This window comes from Euphorbia lathyris, chromosome 1, assembly GCF_963576675.1.
Source record: "Euphorbia lathyris chromosome 1, ddEupLath1.1, whole genome shotgun sequence".
NCBI lineage: Eukaryota > Viridiplantae > Streptophyta > Magnoliopsida > Malpighiales > Euphorbiaceae > Euphorbia > Euphorbia lathyris.
Window position 1 is genome coordinate 87,816,273 of NC_088910.1, and position 14,605 is coordinate 87,830,877.

At 35.5% G+C, this 14,605-nt stretch overlaps 3 protein-coding genes across 5 annotated transcripts; 2 read left to right on the forward strand and 1 right to left on the reverse strand.

Moving 5' to 3' along the window:
- The first annotated feature begins 4,330 nt into the window (after positions 1 to 4,330).
- Positions 4,331 to 11,425, forward strand: LOC136205554 (GBF-interacting protein 1-like). 3 transcript variants are annotated; one of them, XM_065996203.1, is made up of 8 exons: positions 4,331 to 4,614; positions 5,112 to 5,155; positions 5,411 to 5,516; positions 5,614 to 5,692; positions 7,792 to 8,237; positions 9,248 to 9,348; positions 9,767 to 10,090; positions 10,235 to 11,425. In XM_065996203.1, exons 1-8 carry the CDS (start codon positions 4,428 to 4,430, stop codon positions 11,072 to 11,074), a joined length of 2,127 nt encoding a protein of 708 aa, XP_065852275.1. In that variant the 5' UTR covers positions 4,331 to 4,427; the 3' UTR covers positions 11,075 to 11,425. The 3 variants fall into 3 exon arrangements, with proteins under 3 accessions (XP_065852275.1, XP_065852283.1, XP_065852292.1); XM_065996211.1 differs by having other exon boundaries at positions 4,488 to 4,959; positions 10,235 to 11,424; XM_065996220.1 differs by having other exon boundaries at positions 4,496 to 4,614; positions 4,765 to 5,155; positions 10,235 to 11,423.
- A 210-nt stretch (positions 11,426 to 11,635) lies between these two features.
- On the forward strand, positions 11,636 to 12,466 carry LOC136205579 (AT-hook motif nuclear-localized protein 16). Its single transcript, XM_065996234.1, has one exon. It carries the CDS (start codon positions 11,636 to 11,638, stop codon positions 12,446 to 12,448), a length of 813 nt encoding a protein of 270 aa, XP_065852306.1. The 3' UTR covers positions 12,449 to 12,466.
- A 95-nt stretch (positions 12,467 to 12,561) lies between these two features.
- On the reverse strand, positions 12,562 to 14,217 carry LOC136205571 (pentatricopeptide repeat-containing protein At2g42920, chloroplastic). The gene has a single exon (XM_065996229.1). It carries the CDS (start codon positions 14,178 to 14,180, stop codon positions 12,570 to 12,572), a length of 1,611 nt encoding a protein of 536 aa, XP_065852301.1. The 5' UTR covers positions 14,181 to 14,217; the 3' UTR covers positions 12,562 to 12,569.
- Positions 14,218 to 14,605: the final 388 nt, after the last annotated feature.

Consider the following 14,605-nt stretch of genomic DNA (forward strand, 5'->3'; position numbering starts at 1 on the left):
AATAAAAAAAAAATTGGGCCCTCTACAGCCATGGGCCCTAGGCCTGGGTACCCCTGGCCTAGGCCCAGGGCCGGCCCTGGTTCCTTCTTCCTCCTCTCAACGGATTAGGTTTATTGTAAATTTTTTATTGTATTTTTTTCGGTCAGTGTTTATATATTTTATTAGATCTCTCTATCCGTTTGAATTGTATCTGTTCTCCATTATTCTACTGTTTATACCTTTTTCGGATTTAGAAAGAGCGGAAACGATTTATTTTATACGTGGATCAATATATCTACATGAATGCAACAAACGAAAGGACTCAGATCCGAATGTTCGGAAGGGCCTAAATGATGAAGATTCGATTGCGGTTGCTTTTCTGCTGATTTGGATTTCAATAAAGTAAATGTTTTTTTTTTGTTTTTTTGTTGGTTTTGTACATTTTATGGCTTTTTATGCTCTTTGTAGTCATTTTCGTCCCATTGTGGATTTTATAAGGTTTTTTACCTTTCTCATTTCTTGTTGTACTTGTTGTTTTCGTATCTAATGAAGATATATACATTTTCATAAAAAAAAAAATATATATCCAAAATTATTTTGCTTAATTTTGAATTGCAGATTAAGTTGTTTAAGCAAAAATTCATTTTAGCAATTTAGTTTATTTAGAGATAAATATTCGTATCAAAAGATAAACATAATGTAGAAAATATTTGCAGAATATTAAATACTAAAAACAAATGAGTTTAAGGGATAGAACGATTAGATTCAAAACATTTATTGAAATTCAGTGACTCCGACCTACATCCTCTCCCCAATAGCACATATCTCTTGAAATTTTCCATTTGATTGATTCTTTTCGTGTGTTGCTATTTACCGCCCATATTTCCCACTTACCGCCCGGTTTTTACCATTTTTGCCCCTTCCTCTTGTTTTTGCCCTCAATTTTTTTAAAAAAATTTTAAAAAATATTCAATTTTTTAATTTTTTTTTGAAATTTTGCCTTGGCGGGTCATTGACCCGCCATCCCTAAGGGAGTGGCGGGTCATTTGGCCCGCCAAGTCAAAATTTCAAAAAAATTTAAAAATTTTCGAAAATTTTGCCTTGGCGGACCAAATGGCCCGCCACTAGACATGGTTTTTGCCCCTTCCTCTTGTTTTTGCCCTCAATTTTTTTTTTTAAATTTTAAAAAATATTCAAATTTTTTAAATTTTTTTTGAAATTTTGCCTTGGCGGGCCAAATGACCCGCCATCCCTAAGGGAGTGGCGGGTCAATGACCCGCTATCCTTAAGGGAGTGGCGGGTCATTGGCCCGCCAAGACAAAATTTCCAAAAAAAATTTATATATGTAGGGGAAGGGGTTTAATTTTTTTTTTAAAAAATAGAGGGAAGGGGCTAATATGTCATTTTTGGGCGGTAAGTAGGAAAATTAGGACGTATATAGTAACCCACTTCTTTTCTCGGTAAAATATAAAACATGTGTAGTTGTTATAACCTTCAATACTAACCTTGAATATTTTCTCAATATTCAATACAATCAAAAAAGTTTCTCCACTTGGAAAAAAGTTTCTCTATCATTTTTTTACAAGATCAATTTGAGAAACTTTGAACAACATTTTTCTCAAATGCATCAACAAGTGAAAAGCTTAAATCCACACACCAGTGTGATCTTTAGAAAATATTGTATTTGAAAAGAATAATTTTCTTTTTTCTAGTTCATCTCTATTTGAAACTTTGTATTTGTACACACGATAAGCACAAATGTGGATTAAGTTTTTAAAGAGTTATGTCTTCCTAACACTTCCTTTTATAGATTTTTAAAGAAATAGATTCGATGTAATTGATGAGCTCCGTCTTCTTCATTTCTTCTTTGTTTTATCCTCTTTTATAATTTTTCTTTGTTTTGCATCAAGTTTTATAAGATAGAAAGTAATCGTTACGTAAATGTTACACCAAGTCAACATAGATCTGTCGAAAATAGATAGTCATAATGCATTTATAAATTGACGAGAAAAGGATGTGAATCATAAACTTGTATATAAGTTGTAATAAAAGGGCGGCCCGGTCGCATTACGCGTCCCCGCTGAGCGAGGGATATAAGTTGTAATAATTTACAAAAATCAATAAGAGAAACTTATGCTCAACTTCTTTTCAGATACAAATTGAATTACATTATATGAAGGATTTTACTATCGAGATAATCAAATAGATTCAAATACGAGTTTGAAACACAATCTTGTATCACCAGTCACGTTTTTCCCACGCCAAAGTTATTCGGAAGGAAGAATTATTAATCCACAATTTAAGAACGATGTCTCCTAGACTATATATATATATATATATAGAGAGAGAGAGAGAGAGAGAGAGACTTGGAATGTTAGAAAAAGGGAGATTTTATCTAAATTTTATGAATTGATGTCTTTTAGTTACATCTAACCTATGCCTCTATTTATAGCCTAAGTATCTTTCTCCTTTAAGGATTAGATAATTATTAATTTTTGTTCAACTAGTATTTTAACTTCCTAGTTAGATTAGTCTTCCTAATTAATTAATTAGTTAAAACTAATTCAACTAGGATTCCTAATTATTTAATTAGATAAATATCTGAATCCGATTAGGAATTCATCCGACCCTGATTTAGTACGAGTGGAATTCCTAAATCTCCCACTCGTGCGTATTAAATTCGCTTTAGCTTTCTCTTTTCATATTCGTAAATATATCGTGTGACCAGCATACAATCTAGATCATTGTTGCTATATACTTGTTAGAGATATATAGCATCTCGATAATATAAGCACTATAAAATTGTTAATAAGGTTGCACAAACTTATGTAAAAGCATCGGTAAGTTGTATGCCTTTATCCCAATTTCATATCACATTCCATGTATTCTTTACTTGGATATCTAGAATATTCTATTTCAGGGCCGATCCTGACAATTTAGGGGCCCTAGGTAAAATAAGTAATAAGGGGCCCTTTAATAATAAAAAAATCATAGATCTTTTAATTTTTTTTATGGAGTTTCAGAAAAGAAATAGGTCCTCCTATATAAATTTATCACTATTTATATTAAAAAACTTAAATTTCATATATAGGCTAAAATTTTTTTTTGGCCCCCTCCAGCCCTGAGCCCTAGCCGGCGCACCCCGGGCCTATGCCCAGGGCCGGCCCTGTTCTATTTTCACAATTATACATCTCAATATAACTGTCTGGACTGTGAAACATAGAAACTTGAAATAAGTAAATGATAATTTTTCTCATTAACTATATTCTTTCCATCATAATTTAAAGTTTGCTTATTCCACTGGTACTCTTCCAAACTGAACTATCACCTAGCCCATAGAAGTATTTGACCAAAACAAACAAATCCAAATTATACTGGTAGGATAAACAAAGGTTGTAAGGAATATTTAAAAAATAATAATAATAAAATTTATGTTTAATAAAATAAAAGAATTAGTAAATCGAGTGATAGTGGGATGTATTAATGAAGTGAGTATATTAATTAAGACTATAATAACAATACAAAAACGTGATAGTGGGATGTATTAAACATATAATAAAACTAAAAATACAATAGAACCAAAAATAATAATGATATAGTAATATGATATTTATATAGTATAGATAATAATAAAAATTACACATACAAAAACGTGATAGTGGAATGTATTAATGATATAATAAAACTAAATATACAATACAACCAAAAATATTAATGATATAATAATATGATATTTATATAGTATAGATGATAATAAAAATGACATATACAACTAATGATATGATAGTATGAGATTTTTTTTTTTTTTGACGGGAATAGTATGAGATTTATGTATTCTATAAATAACAGAAAAAATGACATATACCACTGAAACAATACGAGTGGATTAAAAAATCAAAATTAATATTTTAATTAATTAATTAATTATAATAATATATTAGGGAGAAAATGAAATTAAAAAAAAAAAAAAATCGCATGAGTAATATGATTCGACCATGTTTTTTTTTATTTACAGCTTTACTATTATTGAGTAAGAGATTTATCTAAAAATATTAAATAAATCGGATCATAAAATCCTAATTCCTAAAACCCTTGGCAAACCCCAATTCTCAGTTTGTCAACAAGAGTCAAACCCGGTATGTAAGCCGTCGGTTAGAAACTATGGGTAGACCCGCACAAATCAGCTAAAACGTGTTGCAACGATAGGACTGTAACGAAATAAAAGTGACAGTCATGTAAAAATAACAATAACAGTAAGTGAACATACACAAACCTGAAGAAGAAAAGTGAGGACTTGTACCGAGAAATAACAATATAAACCCCCCCAAGGAGAGAGAGAACAGATAGGTTTTGGGTTTTTGCCTTTTCTTCTTCTTCTGTGATAGTAATTCAAAAGTAGAGCTCACTGAGAATTTTCTTCTTTCAAACTTCCGTTTATATTGTAGAGAATGGGGAAGGGAAAAAAAAAGGCGAGTGCTAAAGAAAAGAAAGTGCAGTTACCGGAGGAGGTGAATAAGTTGGTGCAGAGTTTAAAAGAGATTACTAATGGCGACTGCTCGGATACAGAGATCTACGCTGCTCTTGAAGAATGTGGAATGGACCCTGATGCTGCCGCTCAGAAACTTCTTTTTCACGGTCTCTTTTTTTATAATGCATTTCTTTAATTTTCTTTTCTTGGAATGAGAAAGAAGTGGCGTTCTGTTTGTTTCTTTTTATTCTCTCTCTTTATTCTGTTCCCTTTTATGGATTTTAGAACTGGTATTGTGTGGTTTATATCTTCTTCAGGATTAGCAATGTACCTTTTGTTGCTCTCTCTCGGATTATTTTCTGAGATAATGTAAAGATACTCTGTTCTTTCTTGTTGCAAAGAAAACTGAGAAACAAGATGAGCTGGAATAGATTTTGGTAATCTTGCAACCAAATTTTGATTCCATGCAGGAAATGAACTTACCGACCCCCTTCTGGGTTACTTCCGTAGCAGTAAGTGAATGGAGTCTCCTCTGTGTTGGTTATTTAGCATTATGGCTTGTTCTATATCCTGAATTTCTTTGTTTTATTAGATATCTAAAGTCTTGAAAATTTTGGTATACTATTGTCAGAAAATGTTAAATAACATTTCTAAATTGTTGTAGATAAATTTCAACCAGTGAAGAGCAAACGTGAAAGAAAAAAAGAGGTACTCTTATGAAAACAACCTAATTCTGTTTTGCCTGATTTCGATGTCAATTCTTTTTTTTCTTCGCATTTTGAAGTAATTACTTGGTACCTTTGAATACTTTTATATCCTTACTAGATTTTTATATACTATAACTGAGGCTTTGTTCGTTTTAACTATTCCCCTCTTCTGATTGTACTTTTTGTGTGAATAAGTTTCAGTTTATTGTTAATGCAGTCGTTAGCTATTTTATTATTATTTTATTTTTCTTAACAGATGAAAGAGGCACAAGAATTGAAGGGTCAGTGTAGCAGTAGTAGTGGAGAGATTGTTGGCATGGAAAGTGATGTTGGACTTGCACCATCTCAAGACAGCCACGATGGTGCGTATCTTAATGTGTACAGTCAAACCCTTGTCTGTTGGGTGAAGAGGTGTTTGTTTGTTGTATATTCTTACTAGAACTTTTGTCCTCCTGGCAGAGGTTGATCCTTCAATTGCTTCTTCCTCATCCTCGTCAAATCCTATGATAACTATGAATGAGCAGCCTTCATATGATAGGTTAGTTCTGATATGGATCCCAAGTTGATTTTGTCCTGTATGTATACTACATAGTATCTGGCAAATTTAATAGAATAATCATAAAGAAACTCTAGGAATATTCTCTTGGTAAAATATATATGTATTCCTTGCTGTTTTCAATTTAATTTTTTTGTTTTAGTGCTGTCAACTTTAATAGGTGCACTAAAAGGTCCTTCCAAGTTTGGTTGAGACTTGAGGTGCAATTTCATGCACTCTCCTAAATGAAGTTAATGGTAAATCCTTGAGAAAAATATGTGTATATATAATGATCCATTGAGAGGAAAAAAGGCTGAACTTGAGTTGTTAAAAATTGATTTTTTTTAAATGAAGGCCTGAATCAACCGAATCGGGTGACTCGGTGAATCGGCTGAATCGGTGGTGACTCGACCGATTCATGAAGCTTCCGAGTCGTGCTATAGATACGACTCGAATTCTTCCTGAATCGAATCGAATCGTACGAGTTGACTTGGGACTTGTACGATTCTAACAACTATGGGCTGAACCAATCAAATAAGTACGAATTCACTTGGCTGGTTAGCTATTTTGCGATATAGGTGCATTTGTACACTAGCACTTCAAGATCTTAAAATTACTGCCTTGTAAAACAGGAACCAAGACACAGAAGTAAACGTGTCAAACCTTTTATGCTTGAGTCATGCAATTTCTATCTTTAAGTTTAAGATCATTTAGCAATATAGGATGAAGGTGTTATACAAGACAATTTATATCTCGTAGGATGAAGCACCTGAACGTTGTGGTCTTTGGATACTGTTAAGACTTTCAGCTTTATTGTGCATAAAAAATCAACAAATACTAGAGTGTCTGTTGTTGTGCTCATTGCCTCAGTCAGGGCTAATTGCCATGGTACTATTAGTAACCTCAGCCAATATAGGGTCAACAAAGTATGCCATTGTTGGCATTTGGCTCAAAGACTTCGTGTCTGGCACGTTTTTTAACTATACATCCCTCGTTAAGAAGTGAGTCTGTACTAATATGTGTGCCGCATTATTGTTAGAATTATACTATTTGAGTTAATGAATTGACATTCCATCCCTATTGGTTCAGATCTGTGGCAAATTGCAAATATAATTCAATCATGTTTGGATAGATAGTGATTTGGTGAATTGATACAAGTGAACCTATTCGGTTGATTTTCTACTTATCGGAACCCCTAAACTTCAATATTTAATGTTTAATTTCAGTTTTTGTCAAGAGAACAGCCTCTAGACTTAGTAAGGTTTAGAGTGGATTTCTGATTCTCAATTTGAAAATGAGACTTTGTTATTACTGATTTCTGATCATGTTAGAAAATTTATTTGTTCTTTCCCTTAGGAGCTTACTTGAGGCCTTGAGTGTTTAGGTCTTAGTTGTTGGAATTATGCTTTTGGATTTTGATGAACGCTAAGTGGTTATAGCAATAATAATAATAAAAAAAGGAATCAGTAGAATGTGGGGAGGGCATTGAAATGATACTTTGAGAGTCATTTTCCATCTGACCCTCTTTTTGCTCCCTCTCTATCAGTTGCCTTCGTTTTCTTCTCTCTTTTTAAATGTTCAGAATTTAGCATATATATGCCTATCTCAAAGCAGAGTAGACAGGAGGAAGAATTTTTGGAGGTTTTGGCCTAGGAATTTTTTTTTTTTTAAATTTGCGCAATGCGCTTACATTAAAGAAGAAAGAAAAATCCCCACCAGACCCAGATGTGATTCGAACCCATGACCTCCCAAGGCATAGGTTTTGGCCTAGGAATTAGATTGTGTGGATTAAATGGAGTGGAAAGCAGACTCATGCCCTTTGTTGATGTGATAATGCCTTCATAACTTTTGCATTCTTTTAGCAGAGAAAACAAGCCTCAAGCTCCTTTTGCTTGTGGAACATTGGAAGAATTTGGTATACTTGAGATGTCCCTGGAGAATATGCTATTCAATTGGTGCCTGCATTTTAGTTGTTGAATCTATAAAAGTATTTTATTATTTGAAGCTTTTAGTGTTTGTTTGCTCATTTGGGTGGGTTGTAGTCAGTTTCATTGAGATTGGAAATTCTACTAGACTGATTCTTTCAATGCTGATGATGGAAGGCAAATTGGAGCTGGTGGTTCGACATCTTCCTCTGAGCAAATTGGAGCTGGTGGTTCGACATCTTCCTCTGAACAAGCACCTGGAGGATCTCCACCTGCTTTTTTTTTGGATGTTAAGGCTTCGGGATATTCTAATCTAGCAGAGGTTGTTAGGTTCGGTCGGCCACGGGACTGTGCATCACATATGGTGGAAGAGACATCTTATACAGTTAAAGATATGAATTCTGTCTTACTTGTTGGAGAAAAACCCCAATTGGAAGAGGTTCAAGTTTCTGAGCATGATTTTACCAGCAAAAGTCACTGTTCAAATCTTGCGGAATCTGATTGTTCATTTACTGGACAAGAAAACACTGATAATATTGAAGGTGCATCCCACTACAGTGATGGTTCATTGGAGGGTCTTATTCCCCCTAATTTTTTTGGAGACGAGAATGAACATCATGAAGGTAATTTTCTTCTATCTTCTTTCCACAAACCATGTTTCTTTTAAATCCTGTAGACATGACTATGTCATTAATTACTGCAATGCTAAGTGTTGCGGTGCCATATCAAGCATTTGACATGTTGATAGTTGACTTCTATATAATTGCTACTTCATTAGAAAGTGACGTAAAGACCAGTTATTTTTTTTTTCACAGCTTTGAGACCTATAGATGGTTTGCTATCAATTGTCAGGTATATTGTTGTAAGCAATGTTGAGCTGACTGATATTCACGAAAGAATATAATCTCTTGGATGGTTCTGCTGTATCTTGACAATCTTTTACTATACTTGTGAGGATTATGGATCATATGGCTAATCTCCACAAATCAATTGAACTGACTTTCAGGTGAGTATGTGAATGGTAACAAGACTGTCTTAAAGTTGAGAAAGTGATGGTTTTGTAGCCTAGATGACTTTCTGCTTAAAAGGGTTATATTATGTCGTTCGTGTAGATGTGTAATTCCGTTGCCCCTTTTGGAAGCCAGTTGTCCAATAAAAAAAAGGACAATTTACTTTTCTTAGTGATAAGTTTTTATGCTGATGAGCAAAGTATGGCTAGTATCAATTAGAGTGGATTGACATTCAGTTGAGCTTGTGAATAATAGGGAGATCATGTTCTGTTGCTATCTGATATTACTATATCAATCACAATCTGATTTGCATTCAGGGTAAAGAACATTGAAGTTAGCTGCAAAGAGTTTTTTAAGCCGTGTATATCTCAGAGTGTGCTCATCATAGTTTGTGTTACTTGAAACCTAGCTTTTATTTGTTAGACATAGTTATTAGTGCCTGTTGTAATGATAATTCGATTCTTCATTAATCATAAAGCAGAAGCATCTTGTTCTTCTCTCTCTTGATCTCAAAAGTTCTTGTTATATACCAGACACCAGTTTTTGTTATTTTGCTGTGCAACCAGTACCCTTGATTATCCTTTTCTTGGGAAGAGGATGTGATTTTTTTTTTTTTTTTGCAGTTGACTCTGAATCTTTGGATAATGACATACCAACCACTGCTTTGAGCTTGGAGCAGTTAAGTTTGGGGAAGGAGAAGATGGAAGTTGCCTTGCATTCCAAGGTATTTCAAATACTCGGAACACGATTTTACTAAGGTCAAGATTAGAATGATGTCATTTGATGTAAAGAAGCATGCGTGCTTTTAGACCATTAAGACTTTATCTCAGGGCGATCTGGTAAGTTGGCTGATTAATGTTTATGATTCATTGTTTTGCCTCAGCCTATAACATATTCTTGCATTATGGTGTATTACCCAAATTATGGATCTAGATTCTATTTATTCTCTGTACCATTAAAATGATGAGTTTGTCAAATGAAAGACCTGATCGTATTGATGTTAAATTTCATTTTTCCTTTGTTTTTATGAAAGTATTTTTGCATCTTTTCTTTAGCTATTCATATCTCACAGAACTGGTGATGAAGTTGCATAAAAGAAACTTATCATATTTATGTAAACTTTTTCTTTGTTATTCGTGCAGTTCTCACCAACATTGCCCAATGCTGCGGGCCATGTAATTCCCCAGCATCTGCCCAGGCATCCCTACTCTCGGCCTGCCTTTGATCCAAACGATCCTCAAATTTATCCCCGTGCATCTTCTTTACAGCAGCAGCCATACCAAGACAGCAGATTTTTTCATGAATCTCGGGCTGGCATGCAGCTCAACCTGCAGAACTTTAAAGGTAGTGCTTCTAGGAGCAGCTCGCCTCTTCCCTACGCAAGAACTTCTGGTCATGCAATTGCTTACAATGATCCACTAGGTGCTCAGTACAATGAGGCAAATAATTTAGATATGCTTCAACAGGTAAACATAGAAAAGTTCCTGCTTTTCAGTTGTGTTATCATAGTACCAAATCATATTACTTTTAGCAGAGAATTATGGGTAATTTTTCCTCCGATGGGTTTTCTAATATTCCTTTTATTGTTCCATTTGTGAAAATATAACCAGAATGACAACGTTTCTTCGTGGGATTATGGGCGTGGTTCAAGAACATCGCCAACCGTTCCTAGATATCAACCAGGTAATCGGGACAATAGACATCAACCAGATAATCGGGACAATAGACATCAACCAGATAATCGGGACAATAGATATCAACCAGGTAATCAACCAGGTGATCGGGACAATAGATATCAGCCTGGTAATCAACCAGGTAATCGGGACAATAGATATCAACCTGGTAATCGGGACAATAGAGATCAACCAGGTAATCGGGACAATAGAGATCAACCTGGTAATTGGGACAATAGATATCAACCTGGTAATTGGGACAATAGAGATCAACCTGGTAATTGGGACAATAGAGATCAACCTGGTAATTGGGACAATAGATATCAACCTGGTAATTGGGACGACAGATATTACAACTTCCATGGACGAGGCGAACAGTTTTATGCATATGGACATGGTCTTCCGGACAATAGACATCTTTACTTACAAAGGCAAAATCAGCATCCTTCTATGTATCAGCGAGGTGTTCCAGATGACAGATATAACAGACAGCTGTATCCGCCCCAACAAGGTCTTCAGAGCAATAGCTATCACAGCTTACAAGGACAAAGTCAACAGCTCACACAAAATTATGCATTGCCGCAAAATCTTGATGATGTTCCACCAGCATTGCCGCAAAACCTTGATAATGTTCCACCAGAATTGCCAGAAAGTCTTGAGGATATTCTAGCAATATTGCCGGAAAATCTCGATGTTCCACCAGTAATGCCGGAAAATCTTGATGATGTTCCACCAGCTAGTGGTCAAGGTCCCTTAAACTGGCAAAATTTCTACTAAGGGTTGTGCGCCATCATCTAACCATTTCCATGTTTACCTTTTGATTAGAGTTTGACAGCAGTTAAAATTGGCCTTTTTACCATTGTATAGGATGAAATTTAGGGTTTGGTTGTGCCCAATTGTACATACTAAAGAGCAGATGTATCAATGCCTCGGTGTTGTGTTTTTTACAGAATTTCTTTTACTATAGTGATTAATTGAAAAGCCATTTCTTTGAAGAGTTATGGTCATCTGAGTTTTGCAGCTATGAGTAACGTGTAATTCTCTTAGAAAAAATAGTTTGTAGGTTTATGCTTGATTGTATTAGACCTAATTAAAATTACCATAAAATGGCAGAATGTTTATATAAATGTATAACTGCTTGGAAGGCAATTGACATGAGTGAAATTATCAGTTAGGAATTAGGCAGTGGGAATTATGTATAAACTATAGTAATTTGTGAGTTGGTACTACTTAACTTTCTCCTAATCCTGATCATTCTTTTGGCTTCTTCCAATATAATTATTAGCAGGAAATCTACTACTTAAACTGTGCTGGCGAATCTAGTTTACCCATTAATGAATGGCTGGAGGTGCTGATTTAACATTCCCTTGTGTTGAATCCAAAAGTGTTATGGATCCCAACCCAGATTCAGACAAGGGTAATTACACTCGACCTAGCATTGACTCTATCCTCATGTCTCCCAAGTTACCAAAGGCTGTGCCCCCAGTCTCTTCAGCACCTGAAGGGGAGACAATCCGACGGCCTCGTGGAAGGCCGGCTGGATCAAAAAATAAGCCCAAACCTCCCATTATAGTGACTCGAGACAGTGCTAATGCACTAAGGGCTCATGCAATGGAGGTGAGTTCAGGGTGTGATGTAAGTGAGAGTTTAGTCAACTTTGCTAGAAGGAAGCAACGTGGAATATGCGTACTTAGCGGGAGCGGCTGTGTAACCAATGTCACTCTACGACAACCAGCTTCGTCTGGGGCCATTGTGACCCTTCACGGCCGTTTCGAGATACTATCATTGCTTGGATCGATATTGCCTCCGCCTGCTCCACCGGGAATTACTGGGCTAAGTATTTACTTAGCAGGGGCTCAAGGGCAGGTGGTTGGAGGAGGAGTGGTTGGTGCACTCATTGCATCAGGCCCTGTTGTGATCATGGCTGCATCTTTCATGAATGCAACTTTCGATCGCTTGCCGTTGGATGAAGATGAAATATCGGCTGCAGCTGTGCAGAATCAGCACTACCAGAATGCTCGTCATCACCATCATCACCATCTCGATATTTCTGATCTTTATGGAGTACCACAGAACTTGCTTACCAACAGTTCTACAGTTCCTCCAGAGATATATACTTGGACACCTAGCAGAACCATGACAAAATCCTAATTTACTTTTTATCTGCAAATCCATTCATATGTAGTATCTCTGTTGTTCTCCAAGAACATCATATCTGTACCTTCTAGCAAGGAAATCTATGGAAGAACATTTTCATAATTTCTCTTTAAGCTCATATGACACTTTCACTTTCTTTAATTATCAGTTTCAGAACATTCAATACATTGCAGATTTCTTTAGTTTTTGGATGCAGCCGTCCACCGGCTACAAACTCATGAACTTCTCCATTGACTTCAATTAAACTACATCCAGGTTCTTTCTGTATCTCCTTCTCTTTCAAACAAACTCTTTGCCTTATTGCTTCTTTAAAATGACTTGAGGCAGAATAAACATTAGCCATAAGTACATAGGCTGAACTTTCACTCTCATCTAACTTCATTAAATGCTTTGCTGCTCGTTTCGCCATCTCAATATTTTCATACTTGCAGCAAGACCATAGTAAAGATCCCCATATAACAATATCTGGATCTACAGGCATACTTGTTATCAACTCCTCTGCCTCTTCAAGGAATCCGGCTCGGCCTAGCACATCAACCATACAACTATAGTGTTTTATTGATGGCTTGATCTTATATATATCTTCCATTAGTAATAAAAAGTCCTTAGCTTTATCTACCAAACCAGCATGATTACATGCTGTCAAGACACCAATAAAACTAACATAGTCTGGTTTCATATTTGAGGACTCAAGTAGTGAAAACAAGTTGATTGCTTTATTCTCTTGTCCATTCATAGCTAAGCCTAAAATAATGGAGTTCCAACATGCTAATCCTTTTTTTGGTGACTCTGCAAACACTTGAAGAGCCTTATCAATGCTTCCACACTTAGAAAACATGTCTATAATAGCTGCAACAACAATAGGATTCATTTCAAAGTTGTTCTTAACCATATATTGATGAATCCATTCTCCTTGCTTTATTGATCCTAAGCAAGCACAAGCATTTAATAAGCTCACCATTGTAAATTCACAAGGCTTAACCTTCTCTTCTTGCATTCTCTGAAAAAGCTTCAATGCCTCAATGAATTCACCATTCCTCACATACCCACTAATGATTGAATTCCAAGAGACCCGACTTCTCTCAGGCATTTCATCAAACATCAATCTAGCATAATCAATTGCTCCACATTTTGCAAGTCCCATTATCATTACATTCCAAGCAACAACATCAAAACTCATAACTCTATCAAACACTTTCCTCGCATCACTCATAATCCCACAATTTGCATACATATACAAGATTGTGTTTCGGATAAAGGGATCATTTTGAAGTCCCAATTTAATAACCCTAGCGTGAAGTTGAGCTCCTTCATGGGGAAGATGAAGATGAGCATAAGCCTTAAAAAGTGAAGGATAAGTGAGCCTGTGAGGTTGAATTGGGGAAGTAGACAACATGTCAATGAATAAAGAGAGAGCGAATTGTGGAGTGGAGCTGTGGGAGAAGCCTCTAATGATAGTATTCCATATGAAGAGATTTGGGGTTTGGATTTGAGTGAAGACTGAGTAAGCATAATTGATGTCGCCGGCCGGAGTGGTACAAAAGGCTAATATCCGGCTAGCAGCAAAAGGGTCCTTGGCTAAACCAGTTTTAATGAGTTGGGTATGGACTTTTTGGAGGTCTTTCATAGTTGTGCATTTTTGGTCAATCATGGCAATGTAAGTTTGGTCTGAGATGAAGTTGGATTTGGATATAGGTGAAGTGAAAGAACAACACAAAGGCAACATCTGTGGTTGTGGTTCTTGCTTTCTGTCTGCAGAGGTATACCATATCCCAAGCTTGAACCAAATATAACCGGGAGAGGGGTCACCTAAACAACTTTGAAATGAATAATCAGATGATCTTTTTTTTTTTTTTTTTTTTTTTTTTTTTTTTTTTTTTTACAATGCTATTTCATTACAATATAAAAGTTAAAAGGAATAAAATCTTAGACAAAACACAGTTCCACTTTCCCCCAACCAATCGAATTTGTTGAAAATAAAGAACAAAACAATAAAAATTTATGGAAAAATTTCTTCGTCGTGGCCATTGCTTTAAAAGCGATTTTTCAAGTGAACATAAATGCAATCTCAATCACCGGTCATTTCGTAAGGTTAACAAAATAAGCCCTAAACTTATGCACTCGAGGTTAGAACCTTGGAACAAATATACA

What these genes read in the sequence shown, in the direction of transcription:
- LOC136205554 (XM_065996203.1), top strand. Translation starts at nt 4,428, where the DNA reads ATGGGGAAGGGAAAAAAAAAGGCGAGTGCTAAAGAAAAGAAAGTGCAG. An exon ending in ATCTCAAGACAGCCACGATG is followed by an intron (nt 5,517 to 5,613) that starts GTGCGTATCTTA and finishes TCCTCCTGGCAG; the next exon opens with AGGTTGATCCTTCAATTGCT. An exon ending in CGAGAATGAACATCATGAAG is followed by an intron (nt 8,238 to 9,247) that starts GTAATTTTCTTC and finishes TTTTTTTTGCAG; the next exon opens with TTGACTCTGAATCTTTGGAT.
- LOC136205579 (XM_065996234.1), top strand. Translation starts at nt 11,636, where the DNA reads ATGGCTGGAGGTGCTGATTTAACATTCCCTTGTGTTGAATCCAAAAGT.
- LOC136205571 (XM_065996229.1), bottom strand. Translation starts at nt 14,180, where the DNA reads ATGTTGCCTTTGTGTTGTTCTTTCACTTCACCTATATCCAAATCCAAC.